Here is a 21,716-nt window from a genome sequence, read left to right as displayed (position 1 = left end):
TGTCGAATAATGTATATTTATGAGAAAAGAATGAGTCCTGGAATACAAGAAATGCAATCAATGGTTAAATCAAGTTTAAAAACTTTTATAAAGAAGCAACTGTATTGTAGGAGTTTTCTTATGATTTGCCTCTCAAAAATAATTATTCTTTGTTGATACTGAAAGCTGTTTGTATTTTTTTTAACTTTAGGACACTATTGGAATTGAAATATCTATTACTAATCCTAAACAAAGACACCTCCATTTAGATGTGATATTAACAGACATTTCCCTTAGTGGAGAGTCCACAGTTATTCTGGAACCAAATGAAACAATAACCTATGTAGTCAGATATTCTCCGATGATCATAGGCTATGCAAACGAAAGGTATGTTTTGGAAAGCCTGATGGATATCATATGTTTGCTATACTTGAACTAACTTCCTTGACCATGGCTATTCTTTTCCATGACTTAACCTTTAAGAACATTCACTTTTATCTTGTAGAATTTTTTTTTAATTGGCCGAATTTCTTAATGTGGCGTTTTGATGTTGCCATGTGCTTTCTTCGATGCAATAATTTTATTTCTTTACAAATTGTGTTAGATAATTTGTAGTTTTCATGTATATTCCTTGTCATTAAGTATATGGTCAGAACCTTCTTAAGTGAATAAAATATTTCACTCATAACAGGTGGAAACAAGTTTCACTTCCATTTATGGAGATCCATTTGACTTTGTTTATTAACTAGAAATTCTGGACAGAGAATCTGTATAGGAAATTCCCACTGTGGAAACTCCCTGTATGCAGACAAGCATCTCATCTGTGATATTCAGTGCACAGCACAATAAGCACTTAATAAAAGTTTATCGACTGACATTTAGCCTTAGAAAATTCCCTGGAGCTATGAGAATGTAAGTGACTCATTAAGAGACACACAAACAGAATGGGTTAGAGGTAGGATTTGAACCTCAGTGTTTCTCATTCCAGTCAGTGAAAGTGACAAACCTACTAATTTAAAAAGCAGTTTTAAAATTCTTTATATTAATTTTCTAAGTCCAAAATCCTCTTAAATTGTCCTTATGTGCTAGGGTATATTGATGCTTTTCCTGAAATTACTTTTTTGATCAAGTAATAATATTTTCAGTTCAAAATATGATATTCATAATTGGAAGCATGAAACTAAAAATATTATTTGTTATGGATGGGTGATTATGTCAAATATAATTTATTCATGCATGTTATAGTTGAGAAGATTTTCTAGGTTTTTTTCCCCATTTGGAAATATAACAAAAGCACAATACTATATATGCCACTTTACCGGTGAGATTTCATTTGGATTGCAATATATCTGTAGAATATTAACTAGTACTAAGTGGTTACTGATAAATTGGTTTTGGAAAATACATATTAAGTAAATTAATTGATACTTGTATTTCAAAATTTTAATTTAAACCACTAAAACTCTGTTAAATTATAAAATTCTCAAGTGGTATTCACATTGAGAATCATTGTATTTGAAGCTGTGTCTCAGGCTAAATGTTGCTAATTATTTTGAACTTTTGTTTTGCTTGCCTAATAGTTAAGAATACAGTAGTCTTGCTGATAAAATTTTAAACATTTCTCTTTTCAGTGTTGTTTTCCAGCCTCGTATAGGTATAGAGTTCTGGTATTTACTGAAATTAACTGCTGAAAAGCCAAGACCAACTACAATGCCAGAAATACAGTGTGACCTTGGAAAGTAAGTTGGATGTCACTGGGCTAATTATTTTCTGCTGTTAATATATTACTATAATATGCTTATGTATTTTACATGAGGGATAATTATTGTTTCGATTTGCTTTTAGTGGAATGTGTAATTTTTAGGAACCACTAAGGAAAAACTGGCTAATTTATTATTTTCTATATAGGGGACAAATAGCAACTTTTGGTCAGTCCATCCCTCCCAGCATTTCATAATATTTATGCAATAGTTGGTGCTGCTGTTTTACAGAATCTTTCTTATTTCTATTCTAGGCTAATCATTCAAGGGCTTGAAAATACTAATCAAAGAAGTGAGAATTATTTGCTATATTGGGGCCTTGAGTCAGCCTTTAATTTCCACATGTGTTTGTTGGTGAACTAATTCACTCTCCCCTCTCCTCAAACTCCTTGTCTCCTTGTCCTGCTGCCAGTTTTGCCCAGTGAAGCCTCAGCCTTGGCTCATTCTCACCATTTGAAGAGAGATAATGTGGCATAAGGGCAGGATCACTGGATTTGGAGTCATGAAACCTGGGTTAAAATTCACATCATTTATGAGCTGTGTGACCCTGGTGAAGTCATTTAACTTCTCTGAGACTTACTTTCCTAAACTGTAAAATTAGGGAGATGAACTCTTAAGTTTTCTTTTGGCTCTTAATCTATGATCCTATGAACTCAGCCTTAGCTCCATGCCACAGTGAGACATCAGAGTCATAGTTTAGTTTGCTTATGATTATTAATACAAAGGGAGAACTCTGATGAGATAGGTCATTGGGAAGTGGCAGTCACATTGAAAAAATTAAAATTCATGATAAACAATAAAATTAAAGATAATACACTATACGTATATAAAGTTAAAATTTGGCATCAATTTAATAACCTTAAATCTTACATTTAGGTGATTAGAGAAAAATAGTAAATGAAGGCAAATATTATCCAACACATAATTTCAGCATTATAGTCCAGCTAAAAGTGTTTTTACTTTATTCCCCCTTTTGGAAAAGAAAAAGGAATAAAATCACTCAAATGAAATGCATGATATTTTAGTTTCTGTAATAAAAACATAAAGTAACTTTGAGCTAATGTTCCATTAAAACATAAAATAGTTATTGTGCTTAGGGTCACATAAATTTTTTTAATGTTATGTAATCATTTGTCTTTAGCTGAATTCCTCATGACAAGAACAACTTAGAATCTAAGGGGAAAAGCAGTTTAGATTGTTTATCTTTACACTTATTAATTTTGCATTTTGATTATTATTTTTCATCTATTAATTTATTATTATTAATTTATTTTTTATTGTTCATTTTGATTTAAACAAAAGATCTTCTGATTATGCTGCTACTTAGGAAAACCCAAGTCCAGATCTAGCTTCATAAACTTGCTAGCTGTGTGATCCAGAGCAAGTGTCTTAATCTTAATGGTCTGCCTCATTTTCCTCATCTGTAAAATTGAGGTAATAATAGCACCTATTTCCTGGAGATCCTCTGAGATCAAATGAGATAATAATTGTAAAGTTTTCAGCACAATGCCTGGCACAAAGCAGGAACTATATAAATGTTAACTATTATTATTATTATCAAATAGATGAATTTTGACTCGACTAAAAAGTATTATTTTTACTACTAATTTCTTGATGAATTCGTTTGCCAAGCATCAAAACAAATTTTGAAAAAGTTTGAATGATTTTGAAAAATATGGTGCAGTTACTTGAGAAATGCAGTGGTATGTTATTTTGTACAGTCCACCCATGCCATGACAAAGGCCAGTAGAAGATCTAAATGTTATAAGATGAAATATCTGACTTCTCATTCTGTGCTTTCCAAAGGAGACACAATTTCTTTTTACAAACTTTTAATAATTTTAATAGTAAACTTCCATCGGTGATTCTGTCTATAATTCATAGCCAGCAGTTAGTTCTTTGTGACACAAGGGCTCCTGATTCCTAAAGTAGTCGCCATCCTTGGGTACCTGTCTTTACCTCTGAAAGTGCTTCCTCTGCCACTCTGGCATTCACTGCTGTCACTGCTGGTTGACTCTACTGTCACCAACAGTTGTCAGTAGGACTTCTGACCCCTCTGATGTGTCTGTCTTCTGATCTCACACACTTGCCTGGGCCCTTTTCTATCAGAATACTCCTTCACCCCAGGTAAGGAAAACAGAGGCATCGAGTGTTGACAGATAAACATAGCAGCCCAGCGGGAGATAGGTTAACTACCTTTCCCACACCCAAAAACTCACAGCAGCTCTTGCCTCACTTTGTTGCATTTCATTTCTTCCCTTTTGCAAATGAGTTGTGGTGAGCTCAGTGCTTCTCCTTGGCAGCCAGTCAGAAGGCTTTTCTTTATCACACATACACAGCACTTCAGTCACAGGTGGCTAGAAACTGCCTTCCAATGAACCACAGATTGGAATGGAACCAAGCAGGAAATTTTTGTGCATGAGCTGTATAATCCATTTGGAAGTGAGTGGAAATCTCAGCATCCTTTCAGGACTGGGTCCTGTGTGGCCATTTCTCCCTTTATACTTCATTTGAGTAATTGTTTATCAGTAGCTTATGAGTTCAGTGAAGATTTCTGTAGCTCAGGAAAGTTATTCGGATACGAAAATATTTATTGAGGTTTCAACAATCTGTGAAACCTTATTGAAAACGTTACTATTAAAGGTGTTAGGAACATTTTAGGGAAATGTGATTCAAACATCTATTCTAATTTGAATGAATAATGAATGACAAAGCATTTATTCTTTGCCATGCTCTAAGCTGAGTGCTTCTATTGATTTTTAGGCTCTACAGCACATTTGACTTCTTGCCTTTTTTCTCAGTTTCTTAACTTTAGTAGGTGTCTTCAGTAATTGATTAGGTACCTACCAAATACAAGTCATCATGTTAGATGATAAGGAAGCTACAAAGATTAAATCAAGCCAAACAGAGTCACAGAATAGTAGAGGAGTTCAACAAAGAATTGAGATGAAAACCTAATGTGGTCCTAGATATTTGTAAACCTGCCCTTGAGAACTAATTCTGCTAATTAGTAGGTAATAGCTAATTAGTAATTAGTGAGACTTACTGTCTCCCATTGCCTAGTTGAACCATAGTTTCCTCATATGTAAAATGAATATAATATTTTCATTATTTACCTCACAGGTATTGTGAGGGATATATTTTATAAACCTCAAACTTCCATGTAATTGTTATGTTTTTCTTACAAAATGACACGTGGCAATAACACCACCATGACAACTGACTGGGCATGTGCAGCATGGACCCTGCAGCCACAGTCCAGGCAGACAGCCTTTGTGGAGATGGGACCCCCCTACTCCCCGCCGCCCATACCAACTGCTGATCAACTACTACTGATGGGCAGATAAGCCCCAAAGGCTCCAGAAATGCATCCTTCTCATTTCTGTTCCCAATTTTTTCTCTACCTCTCTTGCTTGATTTTCAAAATCTTTTTTGAGCTCTTCCATGGCCTGAGACCAATTCATATTTTTCTTAGAGGCTTTGGATGTAGGATCTTTGGCATTGTTGTTTTCTTCTGGCTGTATATTTTGATCTTTTTAGTAATCAAAATAGGTTTCTATAGTCTGAGTTTTTTACACTGTCTGTTTGTTTTCCCAGCCAGTTACTTGACTTTTGAGCTCTTTGTCAAGGTATGACCTTGCTTGCAGAGTGGAGAGTGCTCTGTCACAAGCTTCAGGGGATTTGTGTAGTTGTTTTCAGAGCTGCTTGTAGGCACCTGTAAATTTTCAGTTCTTCTGAGGTGGTATGATCCAAGGAGAGATGTCTGAAGAGAGAGCCTGTGCTATGGTCTGTGAGTGACGTCAAGCCCCTTTTCTGCCTTGGAACTGGGAGGAGGGCTCCCTCTCCACAGCCACCACAAGCTCGGCCACACCAGTGCTCCTTCTCACCCCAAGACCCCTACCCAGGAGGGTGACCCAGATCCAAGCAGAGCAAAGCAAGAGAATCCTGCCTCAGTGCCAGCAAAGAGATCCCTGAACTTCTGCTCTTATTGGCTGCTTGATTCCCCCCATCATCTGTGGGCCTGGAGCTCCAGAAGTGGCCACCAGTGCTGCTGCTGCTGCTGGGGCTGCCGCCACCTCCACCTCCCAGTCTGGGCCCATTACATGCCCTTCTCTCACCCAGCTCCTAAAGTTTTCCCACTGATCTGTTAAGTTGTCTTTGGCATTTGTGGGTCGAGAAGTCACAGCGAAATCACAGCGGCCAGTGATTCAGTGCCCTGAGGCCTGCTCTACCAGATCTGCTCTGACCTGGTCTGTGCTAGCGCGGCCCACGCTGGGCTGTGCTCCACCCCCAGCACAGTGAGATAGATCCTGTTGACCTTCCAGGCTGTCTTGGGCTGGAGACTTGTTTCACTCTGTCATTTTGTGGATTCTGTCACTCTAGAATTTGTTTAGAGTCATTTTTACAGATGTTTGGAGGGATTTGGGGGAGAGCTCAAGCAAGTCCCTGCTTTTACTCCACTGTCTTGGCTCCCAACAAATCCTTTATTAAGGGGATTTATTCTGTGAAGTTTGGATTCAGTCAAAGAGCCATGCTTGAGGACCTAGAGGGCCACGTGTAACATTGAGGCCACAGGTTCTCCACCCCTGGTAGAGATCAGGAAAGCTTTGATGATGAAGGTGGCATCTGACCTAGGCCTTAAAGAATGGGCATCTCTTCATAAAAAAGGGAAAAGGACCCACATGTATAAAAATCTATGTCACAACTCTTTTGTGGTGGCAAAGAACTAGAAATTGAGGGGATTCCCATCAATTGGAGAATGGCTGAACAAATTGTAGTATATGCATGTAATGAAATACTATTGCACTGTAAGAAATGACGAGCAGGAAGATTTCTGAAAAAACCTGGAAAGACTGATGTAAAGTGAAGTGAACAAAAGCAGGAGGACATTGGACACAGTAACAGCAACATGGTGTGATGATCAACCATGATAAACTTAGCTCTTCTCAGCAACATAATGATCCAAGACAGTTCCAGAAGACACACGAGAGAAAATGTTGTCCACATCCAGAGAAAGAACTAAGGGAGTCAGAATGCAGATTGAAGCATACTATCTTTGTTTTTTTTTCTTTTTCATGGATTTTCCCTTTTGTTCTGATTTCTTCTTTCACAACATGATCAATGTAGAACTCATACAGGGCATACGTTCACATGGTGGTCAGAAGAAGAAATACCAGGCACTCTCAAGGTCTCTCTCGAGAACTTTGGGATTGATTGTGTGACATGGGAGACATTGGCACAGGGCAGCTCAGCCTGGTGTTCCCACAACAGTGAAGGTACTGTGCTGTTTGAGCAAAACAGAATTGAAACAGCTCAAAGGAAATGCAGGATGCACAAGTTTGGAGTGTCCACCCCAAATATTCATGCAGACTATTTGTGCCCGACCTGTGGTAGAGCATTCTGAGCTCTTATTGGCCTGATCAGCCACAGTCAGACACATTGAATCTTGACTCGAGCACAATGATGTCATTTTGGTCATCTTCAAGAATGAAGGACAACAACCACCCAACCAACATATATAACCTATGTCAGATTTCTTGCTGTCTTGGGGAGGGAGAAAAATTTGGAATTCAAAATTTTATTAAAAAAATGAATGTTGAAAATTATCTTTACATGTACTTGGAAAAAATAAAATACTATTAAAAAAGAATGGGCATCTCTGCCTCATTTTCCTTATCTGTAAAATGGGCATAATAATAGAACCCATCTCTCAGAGATTTTAACAGTAGTTGAGGAAGTGTATCCCATGCATCAAGAAGAACTCGCACAGAGGTCCAGAGGCAAACATAATTCAGGACTTGTTCAGGGCGGAAGAGTATCTAGTTTGACTGGAGTACTTAAAAAGGGAAGGGTATGAAATAAGTCTGGCAAAGTAGAATGTCTCTCAATTGTGGAGCTCCTCAAGGGCACCATGAAGCTAAGGAGTTTTACCTGTATTTGTTTGTAAGAGGGTGACAGTGAAAAAAGTGACATAATCAGATTTGTTCATAAGGTAAAGGAATCTAAAAGTAATGTGAAGGATGGAGTAAATGCAGGATTACATGGAAGTGGGGTGCCCTATGAGAAGGTTGTTGTAATACTCTGGATGTTTTGTAATAAATAGGGAGGGAAAGGGTAGTAGTAAGAACAAAGAGAAGAGATATGAGAAAGACTGTAGAGATAAGAGTCATAATAGAAAGCAATTTATTGTGTAGGGGGAAAAGAGGGCCAAAAGAACCAAACAAAGATAATACCAATGTTCCTAGTTTTACCTGTATAAGATTATGGGCATATATTGTCTAAAACTAAAAAAAAATGATTTAAACAATTTGTCCAGAATAGTTATAGTAGCAGAAGTAAAGTCTGTATTGCCCTATATGGTTTGGTCCCTAGTGGGGCCTGGATTGAGTAAGGTTTAGACGTGGGCCAAAACCTCTTCCGTTCCAGGAATGAGGAGAAGGTGGGGACAAGGAGGTTACTGTGCATATAGAGACCGTGGAAAGGGTTTTTGCTCATTTGTGTTTACCAGTCCTGTATTCTTGATGGTATGGGGTGGGGAACCTGCAGCCTTGAGGCCACATGTATCCCTTTAGGTCCTCAAGTGCAGCCCTTTGACTGAATCCAAATTGAGGACCTAGAGGGCCACATGTGGCCTTGAGGCTGCAGGTTCCCCATCCCTGGTTTGAGATGAGGAAATTTCTACCTGTGTGGATGATCACAATGTCTTGTCTTAGAGAATTGCTTGGGAGCATGGAGAAGTTGAGAAGCTTACCCAGAGACACACATTCACCATGTATTAGGGATGAGGCTTAAATCTAGGGCTTTCTAAGTCAGAGCCTAGCCCTCTCTACTGCCTACACCATTTTCTTTTTCAGTCATTCAGTTGTGCCCAACTCTCCCTGACTCCATGGACTCTAGCACTTCAGGCCCTTCTATCCTTCACTCTCCCTCAAAGTCTGTCCAAGTTCATGTTTGCTGTTTTCATGACAGTATCTCTCCATCTCATCTTCGGCATCCCCTTTGCCTTCAGTTTTTCCCAATGCCATAGTCTTTTCCAATAAATCCTATCTTCTCATTATGTAGCCCAAGCATTTAAGCTTCAGCTCCAGTATTTGACTTTCTAGTGAATAGCCTGAATTAATTTCTTTAAGTATCGACTGATTGGATCGCCTTGCTGTCTAAGGGACTCTCAAAAATCTTCTCTAGCACCACAAATTGAAAGCATTGATGCTGCAGGGCTAAGCTTTCCTTATGGTTCAGCTCTCACAGCTGAATATTAGAAGGGGAAAGATAAACCCAACTGAATGCAGAATTCCAGAGAATAACAAGAAGAGATGAACTTTTTTTAAACAGCTTACACCATGCAGCCTCTCTAAGAGGAAAAGTTAACTAACAAATTTGCTGGAAGCAGTAAGTGGTTTTAGAGGCAGAAGAAGCAGGGCCTAAACCAAAGATTCCTAACAATATCCAAGAAGAACATAGCACAAGGTCAGGTCTAGATTCTCAAGCTGAGAGACATTGGTATAAGGAGATAGTTGAGGAGTGACTAGGCAAAAGACATTAATATTATTTGTTGCCCTTAAGGCATAATCAGGTGGGGATAGTTTATAAAATATTTTTTCATACAACATAAGAAACCTCAAATCTGTCATATGTTGAGTTCAAGAGAATTCTTCCTTTTGAATCCCCTCATAGCTATATGTTTCTGAATAATGTCTCCTTTGATCTGTACACCAAAGTGTGAAATTTGGAATTTTTTCCCACAATAACCCTTAACTTCTATGGAATTTATTTGAATGGTAGATAAAAGAAACCATTTAATTCATTAATTTAATATGGGGGAGCTTTCCCAGCCATCTCATCTTCTCCCCTCTTCCCTCCCTTCCCTCTTTTGTCCCCTCCCATTCCCTCTCTGCTCCCTTCACTCACAGCTTCCTTCATCTCCTCCACCTCCAGGCGGCCCTCCCGGATGTCCCCTGTTTTTGGCTCTGATGCTAGATAAGTAGGGGTGAGCAGCGGGCTGGGGCACCCCAAGCACGTGGGGCACGGACTCTTCCGGGAGCTACGGACTGAGTGAAGCCGGAGCTCCAATTCGATCTGAGGAGCCCGCTCGGCCACTTCTCCTTCACCTTCTTCAAACCAGCTGAGCTCAGCCAAGTGCCCCCAGCCCCTGCCAGCCTGGTTACCTGTCACCCTCAGGCACCATGGTTCCTTTCTTGTCGTCAGAGGTCCAGCAGCTGCTGCACAACAAGTTCGTGGTTGTCCTGGGAGACTCCATCCAGAGGTCCGTGTACAAGGACCTGGTACTTCTGTTGCAGAAAGACTCCCTACTGACGGAAGCCCAGCTCAGGGCCAAGGGGGAGCTGAGCTTCGAGCAGGACCGTCTGATGGCAGGGGGGCAGCTGGGTGGGCTACACAATGGGACTCATTATCGCGAGGTCCGCCAGTTCCTGTCCAGTTCAGGCCACCACCTCCTGCGATTCTATTTTCTCACCCGAGTCTATTCAGCTTATGTGGAGGATATCCTGGCTGAGTTTGAGCGGGGGCCACCTCCTGACCTGGTCATCATAAACTCCTGCCTCTGGGACCTCTCCAGGTATGGTGGCGATGCCATTAGAAGTTACCAGGAAAACTTGGAATGTTTGTTTGAAAGGATGGAACAAGTGCTGCCTGCCTCCTGCCTTCTGGTCTGGACCCTGGCCATGCCACTGGCTAAGCGCCTCACAGGAGGCTTTCTGCTGCCCGAGCTACGGCCAGCGACGGGCTCTCTACGTGCCGACGTGTTGGAAGCAAACTTCTACTGTTCAATGCTGGCACACGGGCACGGCTTCGATGTGCTTGATCTGCACTTCCACTTTCGACACGCAGTTCGGCATCGGAGTTTGGATGGCATCCACTGGGACCAGCATGCCCACCGCCACGTCTCACAGCTATTGCTGGCTCATGTGGCTGAGGCCTGGGGGGTAGAGGCTCCCTGCCGGAGTACCCATGTTAGGGAGTGGGGTGAGGTGCAGTCCTCCCTAGAATGCCCAGTCCAAAGGCCCATAGGAGCTTCATCCTGGAGGCATCCAGCACAGCCACCCTGGAGAGATCCAGCCCAGGCAGCTGAGGAACCTCGTTCTTGGAATGAGTCGTCACTTGCTGCCCAGGAGTGGTCCCGCTTGGAGCAGCCAGTACAAACGGCTCCTGCATCCTGGAGAGGTTCATCTCAGAGGACTGAGAGGTTGCTTTCCTTCGAGCCGGTAGCCCAACAGACTGATTGTCCCCTGACCCGGCTGGATAGGCAGCTCCAGCCCCAGGTCCTGCCTCCATCCCAAGTCCCGCCCTTGCCCCAACCCTTACCCGTCCATTCGCCTCAAGTCCTCCCTCAAGACAGCTGCTTCTTCTCAGATAATCCTGTCCTGCCTGGCTACCTCCCCCTCAACTACGTAGCCTTCAGTGATTCCTTACCTCCTCCTCCTCCTGCGTTGGATTACACACCTGCCCCCTGTCCTCCTGCCCAATCTGTTCCTCGCTATGGACAGCGCCACAATCTGGTAATGAGTCGTGTCCAGCGCCATGTGCCTAATGGCCCATATAGCCGCTCAAGGCAGGGAGGCCTCAGTAGGCAGTGGTTCAGACATGGCCAAACACAATGAATGATCTACTTCCTGCCCAAGGATATAGCTGGACATACTGACTTCATAACCACGGGCAGATTGCCCTTCCTATGGACATAGCCAGATGGATTGATTTTCACACGTCTATCTCCTGGTTTTGTTTTTTTTTTTTTTGTTTTGTTTTGTTTTACCAATAAAGATAGGCCCTCCTGTAGGGGCAGAAAAACCCATATAAACAAACATATATATATATATATATATATATATATATATATATATATATATATATATATATATAGTAATCTATTAATGAGAAAATACATTTTTTCATTTTAACATGAAATAAGACAAATTTACAAAATTTTAGAAATTAATTCTTTTGACTGATCAATTTTAAAACCTCAGATATTTACTTTTGTCATCTTTGGCATGATCGCTTCCAACAATAATAATGAAAAATGTATCAAAAACTATCTTTAAAATAATGAAAATGGCCTGTTGCAAAATATTTCATCAACTGACTTGTAGATCTTTCCTTTTTTTTTTTCCAGAAGGCCTACAATGATATGGAACTGCATACATCTAACAGTACCAAAAGTGGTCATTATCCTTTCTGGTACTGGCAGATGGTCAGGGCAAGTCTGTAATATGGAAAACTTGCATTCTTGATTTATGACGCTAGACTTTCTGGTTGAATGAGAAGAAAACAGGCTGGAAGACTGAAGTTGGGAGCTTTCTCAGAAACAAGTCCATCTTGTTTATCTTCTATCATAATTCCATAAACCTTATCATTTAGCTCAAGATCCTATACTTCAGTGATGCAGTTGAAGAAATTCTGTTGAAGTTGTAGGTGGGCACAGATAAAAGGCCAATGGGATGTCTGGATCCTTGAGGTAAATCCTCATGGGAAGCAAATGTTGGTCTTTATCGTCATCCCTTTATAGCCTTTGTTAGCCCTAATTAAACATATCCACTATACAGCTCCTTGTTAATGACATTAGCGCTTTATTGATATTGATCCTTGTCGTTCTTTGAACATTATTTACCTTTGCCTTATTTAATATTTACCTCCTCCTGAGCCTGATTCATCCTTGATGCTGGTTTATCCCTTTTCGACAATCCCTGACAAACATTTAAGCCAATGGGAATAGAGCTTATTGAATGAGCAATAATAGCTAGTTTTTATATAATGCTTTAAAATACATATACTGATGTGACATAACATATGGAAGTGTATTATATATGTAATGTAATATGTATGTGTATATTTATATATTGTTATATATACATACACAATCTCATTCAGTCTTCATAATGAACCTTTCAGGTAAGTGTTGTTATCCCCAACCAAGGGGATGAATAAACCAAGGCTGAGAGAGGGTGAGTGACTTGCCCAGGGTGTTTATGGTGGTATTGGAGCTCAGGTCTTCTAAGTCCACCCCTCATACTCCCTCTGCCACCTTCCTACTCACTGCCCAATAAATGGAAGTCTGACCCTGAATGAAGAGAATTTCCAGCAATTCATGTATAATTTATTATGTTGTTTTTGCTCATTTTTATTAACTCTAGACTGGAATTGGATGGGATACATTTCATGTTGCCTTTACTTAGTTAAAATATTTTTATAAAAATTGTTGCAACTGGTTGAATAAATAAAAAAAATCTATTCTTGTGTCTACATGAAAAATTATGATTCCCTCATTCATCACGCTGGGAAGAATTTTATTCTTTTATAAAAGATCTACCTGAAAAGATTTTATAATAACTACTTTAAATGGTCCAGGGGGCATAATAAATATTTTATTATCACTATTATAAAATAGCAAGACCAAGGTGAAATAATAGCAGTATTTAACAATATATCAAAAGCTAAAAGAATTACCTATTATTAAATTTTAATTTTGCCCATTAGTTAAGTAGACAGGATAGTTTAAAAATAGCAATTATAAAATATCTCTGATATAAAACCTCTTAACATGCACTTGCATCTTCATTTTGTTATCTATCTGTGACTTATTGTGAAATTGGTAGTTAAGGGCAGGTTAGATTAGACTACATTTTAAATTTCCTTCCAGCTCCTTGAATTTTTGGCAATCACTTAAAAACTAAATTTTTCTCTCCATTTTTTTTCTATTTCTGTTTTTCCTCTACATAGTACATGCCATTTTCTTAACATTTTGCTGAAAGAATGTAAGCTTTAAAAGCTGTGGCCTTTAATTCTGAAAGTTCCCCTAAGTTACTTCAATTGACTTAGCTATGAAGTTCTTTAAAATTCCTAGGAAAAATATTCTTTATTTTCATAGGTCTTAACATAAAATGTTGAAGCACATCTTATTTCACAACTACAAAAACCTTCAGCAAAAACTTCTCTCAATTATAATTTCGTATCCTCCAGCACTTTTTAGAATGTACATTATGAAATTGCAAACATACCCAGATTTTTATCTTACATTATTCTTCAACACAAACATGTATGCTATCAACACTTGCCCTTACATTATAAACTATTTCAATTTAGAAATCAACTAAACTAGAAAGTAAAACAGACCATTTCATTTTCCATTAGAGTCAACCAGAATGTTAGATCTCTCCATTGATTACATGCACTGCTCTGTAGGAAACAGCATATTCCATAAAATATTGGTTTTTTTATACTGTAGCAATTCTAATAAGTATGTATACAGTATATAAATATCTATATGACTGTATCTCCATACCTACATAGACCTATAACTATGTATATATACACAATACATATATACATATATAAACATATGTACCTATGCATGCATATATATGTATACACACGCGTATGTATATAAATGTGAGATGTGCTATTTGTGGATGTTTCCATGAGCATCTCTTATGTTGGACAAGTATATGTGTGTGTGTGTGTATACACACACACACACACATATACACACACGTATATATATGTATATATGTGTGTCTATATATGTATGTCTATATATGTCTATATATGTCTATACACGTCTATACACACACATATATGTATACACACACACGCACACATACACACACATAAATACACACATGTGTGTGTATTAGAATGATGTTGCTAGTATCATAGGGAAAGCATTATTGTTGATCAGTGCATGAAAGGGAGTAGGCTTAACTGTCTTAGATTTCTTCTTAGTGACACTATGATAGTTTGTAGTGATCACTACTTCCTATGTTTCCTTAATTGCTCATTTAATACAGCATTCTAAAATTTTAATGGCAATGAATGTTAAGCCAAGAGTCTATATTTTAGACTATTTTTCCCCTTTTTATGTAAATTTAAAACAAGGTAAGATTGATACTACTTCCAGTCTTTTAGCCACCATCCTTCTCTCTATGATCCCTCTAAAATTCATGAAATCAGTTCAGCAATTGCATTTATCAGTTCTTTTTGGTTGCAATTTTTCCATTCAATTCAACAAACATTTAAGTGTGTAAGAAAATATAGAAGGTGACAAGTATACAAAAACACAACTGTCATCATCCTCCAGAGTCTTTCACCCTTCCAAGGAAATAGAATATGTTCACTGGTAAATATAAGGATTTGGGGGAGGAAGAATGACTGTCCTTCCCCTGCTTTATTCTCTATTAGAAAATAATTTGTTATTGTTTTACAGGAATTCCTTTTTTGAGGACTTCCCATTCTCAAACCATCATTCATTTTAAACCCTTTTTGTGTGTTTGGACATGAAATCATGCCCACCTTTTCTTCGAATTTAAAAAAAAAGGATTCTTTCAAGCCTATGTTGTACATTTCATCCTGGAATGATTGATATTTAATCAACAATTAATTATTTATTAACCCGGGTGACCTTGGGAGGTTGTTGAATCTCTCTCACTGGGCAACAGAGAACAAATGACTTGCCCAAGTTCACATAGCTTTTTATTTTTCTAAAATTCATTATTTATTTATTTGTTTGCTGTTTTTAACATTCATTAAAAAAAAAATTCAGTTCCAAATTCCCCATCCTACCCTTCCCCCACCCATTAAGAAGGCAAGCCGTATGTTATCATTTATACATTCACATAGCTTTTTAGTAACAGAGTCGGGACTACAACTCTTGTCCTTTATCTAATGTTTTCTTTTCCTTCCAATATATGACCTCCCTTAACTATTGTTTCCCTCAGTATTTCCCATGTTATTGAGGGTGGTGTTCTCCTTTAGTTCCCATCAGGGCTTACTTGAAATCTTATGTATCTCCTTTTACCGCTTTGCCAAGGACATTCACATTCTGACTTTTGACTTTGGTTTATTGTGATCTGCAGACTAGAGGAGAGATGGTTTCTTAAAGAACATTATTAGCTTCCCTTGTTAACAGCGTTGAAGTCTTGGGAGAGGCAGGAGGGTATGTTAAATGCTTCCAAGTAAGTTTTGAGGAGAGAGCCTTGAGGGAGACAGGATGAAGATTGGGAGGCAACTGAGGCCCAGCAGTGAGCTTCTATAGAATACAGTAGATTTAACCCAGCTATCCTATAGAACAGCAACCAGAGCTCTGTACTGCCCACAACCACTTCAGCCTATCTCCTGTGATGTGATCACTTAAGCATTCTGAGGCCAAAAAGAGACTCCTGTCTGAGGCTGTTCAGCTAAGTGATTTGGGAATATTTCCCTTTAGCAGAACTGATCTGTCTGCCCCTCACCATCCTGCCTTTTTCTTTTCCTGTCCAAGAGAGCTCTACATTAAATCCAAAATTTATTCTTAATATTATTCTTTAATATAAGCAATTTCTTATTCCTCAATATTACAGTGCATTTCTGTTGTACTACTACCAAATGTCTATATATTTGGCCTTAATCTTTCTCCTGAGTTCTAGTCTTGCATCACCAGTTGCCTCTTGAACTTCTCAAGCTGGATGTCCCATGCTATAGTTGGAGTCATATCCCATTTTTCAATGGGAATTAGGCTAGTTTTTCCACAAATTATTGAGACCTTCCTCAAGACTTGGTCCAGGACAGTAAAGGCTCAGACTATTAATATCTTATTCTCATCACCTGACTGCAAAGCAGCCATGAGGAGCACCAAGGGCACTTGGAGTTTTGACTGGGGCAAAGTGGACAAGAGATGCTGAATCAACTCTAGGTCTGCTCAAAGCCTATTGTTATGGAGTATCTTTTTCCCACTATGTCAAAGTAAATCTCTTCTTAGTAACTGTTGAATGACTTATGACTATCTCATTTTGTTTCCAAATCAAAACTAAACTACTGCCCAGAACACATAGACATCTGAACCTCAACATGTTCAAAAAAGAAGACTGTCCTCAAACATTTCCCTCTTCCCAACATACTGCACACAAGGACACAAGCACCCTCTCATTCCCAAAGGTTCACTACTCCAGTGTGATTCTTGACGCACACTCACCCCACATATTCAAACTGTTGTTTCTCAATTTTGCCTCTTTGTCTCTTGTTTACATCTCCTGCTTTCTACTCAAAATAGCTGCCTTCCTGGTGCAGGCCCTCATCACTTCACACCTGCTGTCACCTACTGGAACAAATATATAATTATATGTTTGGCATTTGGAGCCATTTACAATCTAGTTTCTTCCAACCTTTCCAGTCTTCTTAAAATATATTCTGTTCCTCACATTTGCCTGTATATTGTTCCTTATCCTTTCATCACCTGACTCCATACCTTTGCCCTGGATATCTCTCATACTAGAATTGTTCTTGCTTTTCACCTCTGCCTCCTGGCTTTTGGCTTTCTTCTGGCTTCTGGTTTCCACTAGGATTCAGCTCAGGTCCTGCCTTCTGCAGGAGGGCTTTCTGTCTCTCCCAGCTGCTATCGCTTTCCCTCTGAAATTACCTTTCGTTTACACTGTATGTATCTTGTATGCATGTAGTTGTGATAGCCTCCAAATAAATTGGGAATTACTTTAGGGCAGGGACCTTTCTTTTGCCCTTCTTTGTATCCCTAGTGCATAGCACATTGTCTGACATTCTTAATAAATATTTGTTGACTAGTAGAATGAGCGCTGACATGAGAAAAGTGTGATTGACATGATTAGGATGTGTTTCAAACTTTAGAATAAGATAGACAGGATAGTGAAGGCATATGTAGTATGTCAGGAAGTAGGTGGAATAATAGATTGTCTTCCAGAAGGAATGGGATCATACCAGCTTGGGCCTTTAGAGACAAATGAAAGAAAATTTTACTAATTTTAAAAAATATTTCATGGCTACCCCCAGAAAGCAGAGAAAAAAATTGAACTATGTAAATTCCCTGGGCACAGTTAATCTAAAAACCATAGTGTTGGAGTGATTCTTGGTGAAAAAGAAACTAGACACCTTTCCCTTAGACTGTAGGTACAAATTTTCCCTTCTTATTGCTTCCTTCCACCTGGTTCAAAGAGCCCCTTCTGTCCCTGAAAGCGGAAGCTATTCCCACAGGGAACACTGAGGGGAAGAGCTGGGAAGGAGGGGCTGTGTCTGCACAAAGGTAGGGGCCATCCAACAGAAAGTAGCTTATATATATGTACACACACACACACACACATATATGTACACACACACACACATATATGTACACACACACATATATGTATATACACATACACACACACATATATATACATATATATATATTTCACCATATGCCTTTAACTCCCAAACACTGTATTGCATATTCTAGATGAAGATACAGAAGAAAACTAAATAGACATTTAGTTGAGATAGTGAGATAGTAGGTTTTTTCTTCAAAGGCAAATATAAACCATAGAAAATTTACCACAATTTCTAATAGGGTTAACCCTCTGAAAGGTGAAGTGATTAAGCTGTATCAATCTGAATTTTAAAACCTGTTTATGTTGTAAGAAATCTATTTTGATTTCATGGATGCACTTCAAAGTTTAGAGATTGGTAAATTCAGTTTAGAAAAATTCTGTTTGATATCTTATACATTTTTATAAAAATTTCTCAGTAATTAGTCGAGTACTCAATATTAACTCCTTTTTCACAAGAAAAAGTGTGACGTCTTTAAAAATTAATAAATTATTGGCTCATGCTTACCCTTGGATAGATATCAATCCCTTTTTACTTAATTCTTTTTAAAATAAAGGCATAAATATCAGATATATACCATATTTAATTTCATTGTAACACAACGTGATTTGAAAAAGAATCAAGAACACATCAATGGCAAGACAAAGATAAATCTTGAGCCTCTGTATTGGATATCTAATAAGTAAAACTAAAATATTAAACATATAGCAAACCACAGATAATTAAAATTTCGGGTCAAATTTTGTTCTTAAAAATCTGATCATTTTCTTTCATTACACTCCATATTGCTGGTGTCCCATGTTTACCTGAACCTAAGCCTTATACAACTTTTGGTTGTTCTAACACATATTCCAAAATGAACCAATGACTTCCTAATGCTAAATGCATTGAGCAGATGCTTCCTTGTAAGACAAAGGGACTAAAATGATCCTTTGGGTTAATTTATTTTACACATTTTCATTTAACTGTTTTCTTTAAACATTTGAGTAAAGTGCAGGCAGCTTTGGTGATACAAACTAGCTTGTGGTTTATGACTTGTTGCCTAATCTACTATTTAAGAATAGTATTTCACAATCTATTTTAAGAGATATCATTTTATATTCATTTAGTTTTTTTAATATGGTTTTCTGCAAAGAGGAATTCAGATTATGTTTTACAATTTGGTCTGATTGGATGTTCAGTTTCCTCATACTGTTAATTTTGCTCTGTTGGAGGGTCACAGAATTATAATCAAAAATCATAACATACCTGTTGCAGAGAGTAAATGTTCCCTAGGTCTTAATGAATTCTATAATCATCTTGACATAAAAAAAAATTCTTGATATATTTGGTTGAGAGAAGGGAGGGAACTGGAGATAAATGTGAGTAGGAGAGAGTGCACACATAAATGGACAGCACTATATTCAATAATTTGATTTCATTGCTCAGGGTTATAAAATGATAAAGAAGAATTATGGCTTAGAAGCTATATATCAAAAGGATTTAGGAGTAATGGTTAATTATAAGCTCTCAACTATTCCTTGCATGGAAAATAAATACATGTGGTATTATTTGTCACTTGATTATCATTCATTTCTGTCCTATTAATTTTATAGATGGAAGGTCTTAAAGATTCATGACTTATCCATATATAATAAAGTCCACACAGTACTTTATATTCTCTAAGATGTTAGATTTGACAGTCACCAATCATTCAATCAATAAGCACTTATTAAGTCCATAATTCGTGCAACTGGAGATACAGCTAAAAAGAATGAAATAATCTCTTTTCCAAAGGAGTTTACATTCTATCAGAGAAGGTATCAGGAACATATGTAAGTATGAGTAGCATACATAGAAAGAATAGAAAATAAATACAAGATAGGTGGAGAGGAGAACACTAGCATCTGGAAGGTCAGGAAATACTTCCTGTAGAAGGTACTGCTCGTGTTGCATGTTGAAAGAAGAAAGAGATTCCATGAAGTAAAGGTGAGGAGGGAGAACATTCCAGGTAAGGTGGACAACGAGTGCAAAATCAAGGCAATAAAAATGGAGCATTGTATATGAGGCCAGGTTGGTTAGTCCATAGAGTGTGGGAATAGGAATGACGACTACTGGATCTTGACAGATAGGTTGGGGGTAGGTTTTGAAGGGATTTAAAAGCTAGATAAAGTAGTTTGTATTTGAGCCTAGAAGCAAATACAGAACCACTGAATTTAGTGAGTAGGTGAAAAACATGGTCATATATGTGTTTAAGTAAGATCAATTTGGTGTGGTATAATATGTCACAATTCTAAAACCGCTAGCTGCATTTAAAAAAAAATACAGAAACCAAACAACACAGTATGAAAATTCTTAACAAAGAGATACAAGAGTTTCATAAGAACAAAATAATGTATTCATTCATCTAAGATTATTCTTACTTTTCAAATTGGAAAAAAACATAGAATTTAATAAACATTATTTTATCCAGTATATTAGTTTAAGTCCTATTTGTTATGCATTGGTGTTTCTCACAGGAAAGTCCGTCAGATTATCCCTTTAGTTAATTCTACACGTGAAACCCTGGAATTGACAATTACCAACAATAATCCTGCTAATTTTTTATTGGATCCAAACAAAAAGACATTAGTAAGTATATTTGGAAAACAATAAAAAACTGTCTTTGTTATAGCTTCTAGCAGAACACATAGAATCCAGAATAAAATAGCATTAATTATTGTTTTGTGATACATCAAATTTACTTCAAATGGGATAAGAAAGTCACCAAATTATCAAAAAAACTTAGTAGAAAATCACAATGTGGTGGGAAGAATATTTTACTGGGAACCAGAATACCTTATTTCTTATTCCTTTTTGCTGCTAAATAACTATGTGAATCTTTTGCTCTGAATCTCATTATCCTCATTTATAAAATGAAGTGATTGGAGCAGTCCACAAGGATGGTCCCAACTCTAAAATAATAGGATTTTAGATTTGACTAATTTTGAATAAAATTATCATAGAGCTAGAGCTAGAAGCAATTCCTGAGGTCATCTAGCTCAACCGCTCACTTTACAGATGAGCAAACTGGAGCCAAGAGAGGTTAAATAATTTGCCCAAAGTCACACAGACGGTGACTGAAGCAGAATTTGAACCCATATACTTAGACTTCAAGCCCAGTGGTCTTCCCATTGTCTTATACTGCCTCTCACAAAGATATTGTGGCAAGGCCAGAATATTTCTATTTAAAGGTAAATTGAGCGAAAAATTAGTTTTTTATTAAGCACCTACTTTGGTTGTAAGACACCACTCTGTGAGAGGGATACAAAAGTGAAAGACACTACAAGTCCCTACCCTCATTATGCTTAAAATCTTGTTGGAAGAGCAGTGGCATGAAAGGGCTGAGGAGGATGGGAATCATTTCTAGACAAGGGAAGTGGCAAGGGTCAGGGAAAGCTTCATAAACAAGGCAACACCTGAGTTCAGCTTTGTAGGAAGAGAAAGAGTCTAACAAGCAAAGATATTGAAGAGTAAATTCTATGCAGAGGGATTGAGGTAGCATGTATAAGTGAATCAGACTAATAATTTTCACAGTTTTCTTCTGAAAGAAGAATTTTCTTCTCATAACTTTTAAAAAATATTTATTTATTTTTAGTTTACAACATTCAGTTCCACAAGCTTTTGAGTTCCAAATTTTCTCCCCCTAATAACTACTTTAATGTTTGTTGTGGGGGCTGAAGAAAACCCAAACACATATTATTTGTAATCCTTGTGTCTGAGGCTTGCTTCCAACATTAAGGGTCTGGCTATATTCTGGGGACCTCTGAGTCATCTATTGTCTTTGGGACATCGATATTAATGAATGGCCTCATGGGTAGCACAGCTTGTCTTACAAATACTCAGGTACATCAGTATCAA

The 21,716-nt window shown here is 37.9% G+C and overlaps 2 protein-coding genes across 2 annotated transcripts in view; both read left to right on the top strand.

Moving 5' to 3' along the window:
* Positions 1-21,716, top strand: part of CFAP47 (cilia and flagella associated protein 47) — a 965,255-nt gene that overhangs the window by 680,164 nt on the left and 263,375 nt on the right. The window contains exons 53-55 of the mRNA XM_036744194.1: positions 191-366; positions 1,611-1,718; positions 20,336-20,447. Coding sequence (XP_036600089.1) covers positions 191-366; positions 1,611-1,718; positions 20,336-20,447 — 396 coding nt within the window. The remainder of the gene's footprint in view (positions 1-190; positions 367-1,610; positions 1,719-20,335; positions 20,448-21,716) is intronic.
* On the top strand, positions 9,923-11,356 carry LOC118837929 (PC-esterase domain-containing protein 1A-like). Its single transcript, XM_036745081.1, has one exon. It carries the CDS (start codon positions 9,923-9,925, stop codon positions 11,354-11,356), a length of 1,434 nt encoding a protein of 477 aa, XP_036600976.1.

This window comes from Trichosurus vulpecula, chromosome 2 (genome assembly GCF_011100635.1).
Source record: "Trichosurus vulpecula isolate mTriVul1 chromosome 2, mTriVul1.pri, whole genome shotgun sequence".
NCBI lineage: Eukaryota > Metazoa > Chordata > Mammalia > Diprotodontia > Phalangeridae > Trichosurus > Trichosurus vulpecula.
The sequence above is the reverse complement of the archived record's forward strand: the minus strand, read 5'-3'. Positions and strand labels throughout refer to the sequence as shown.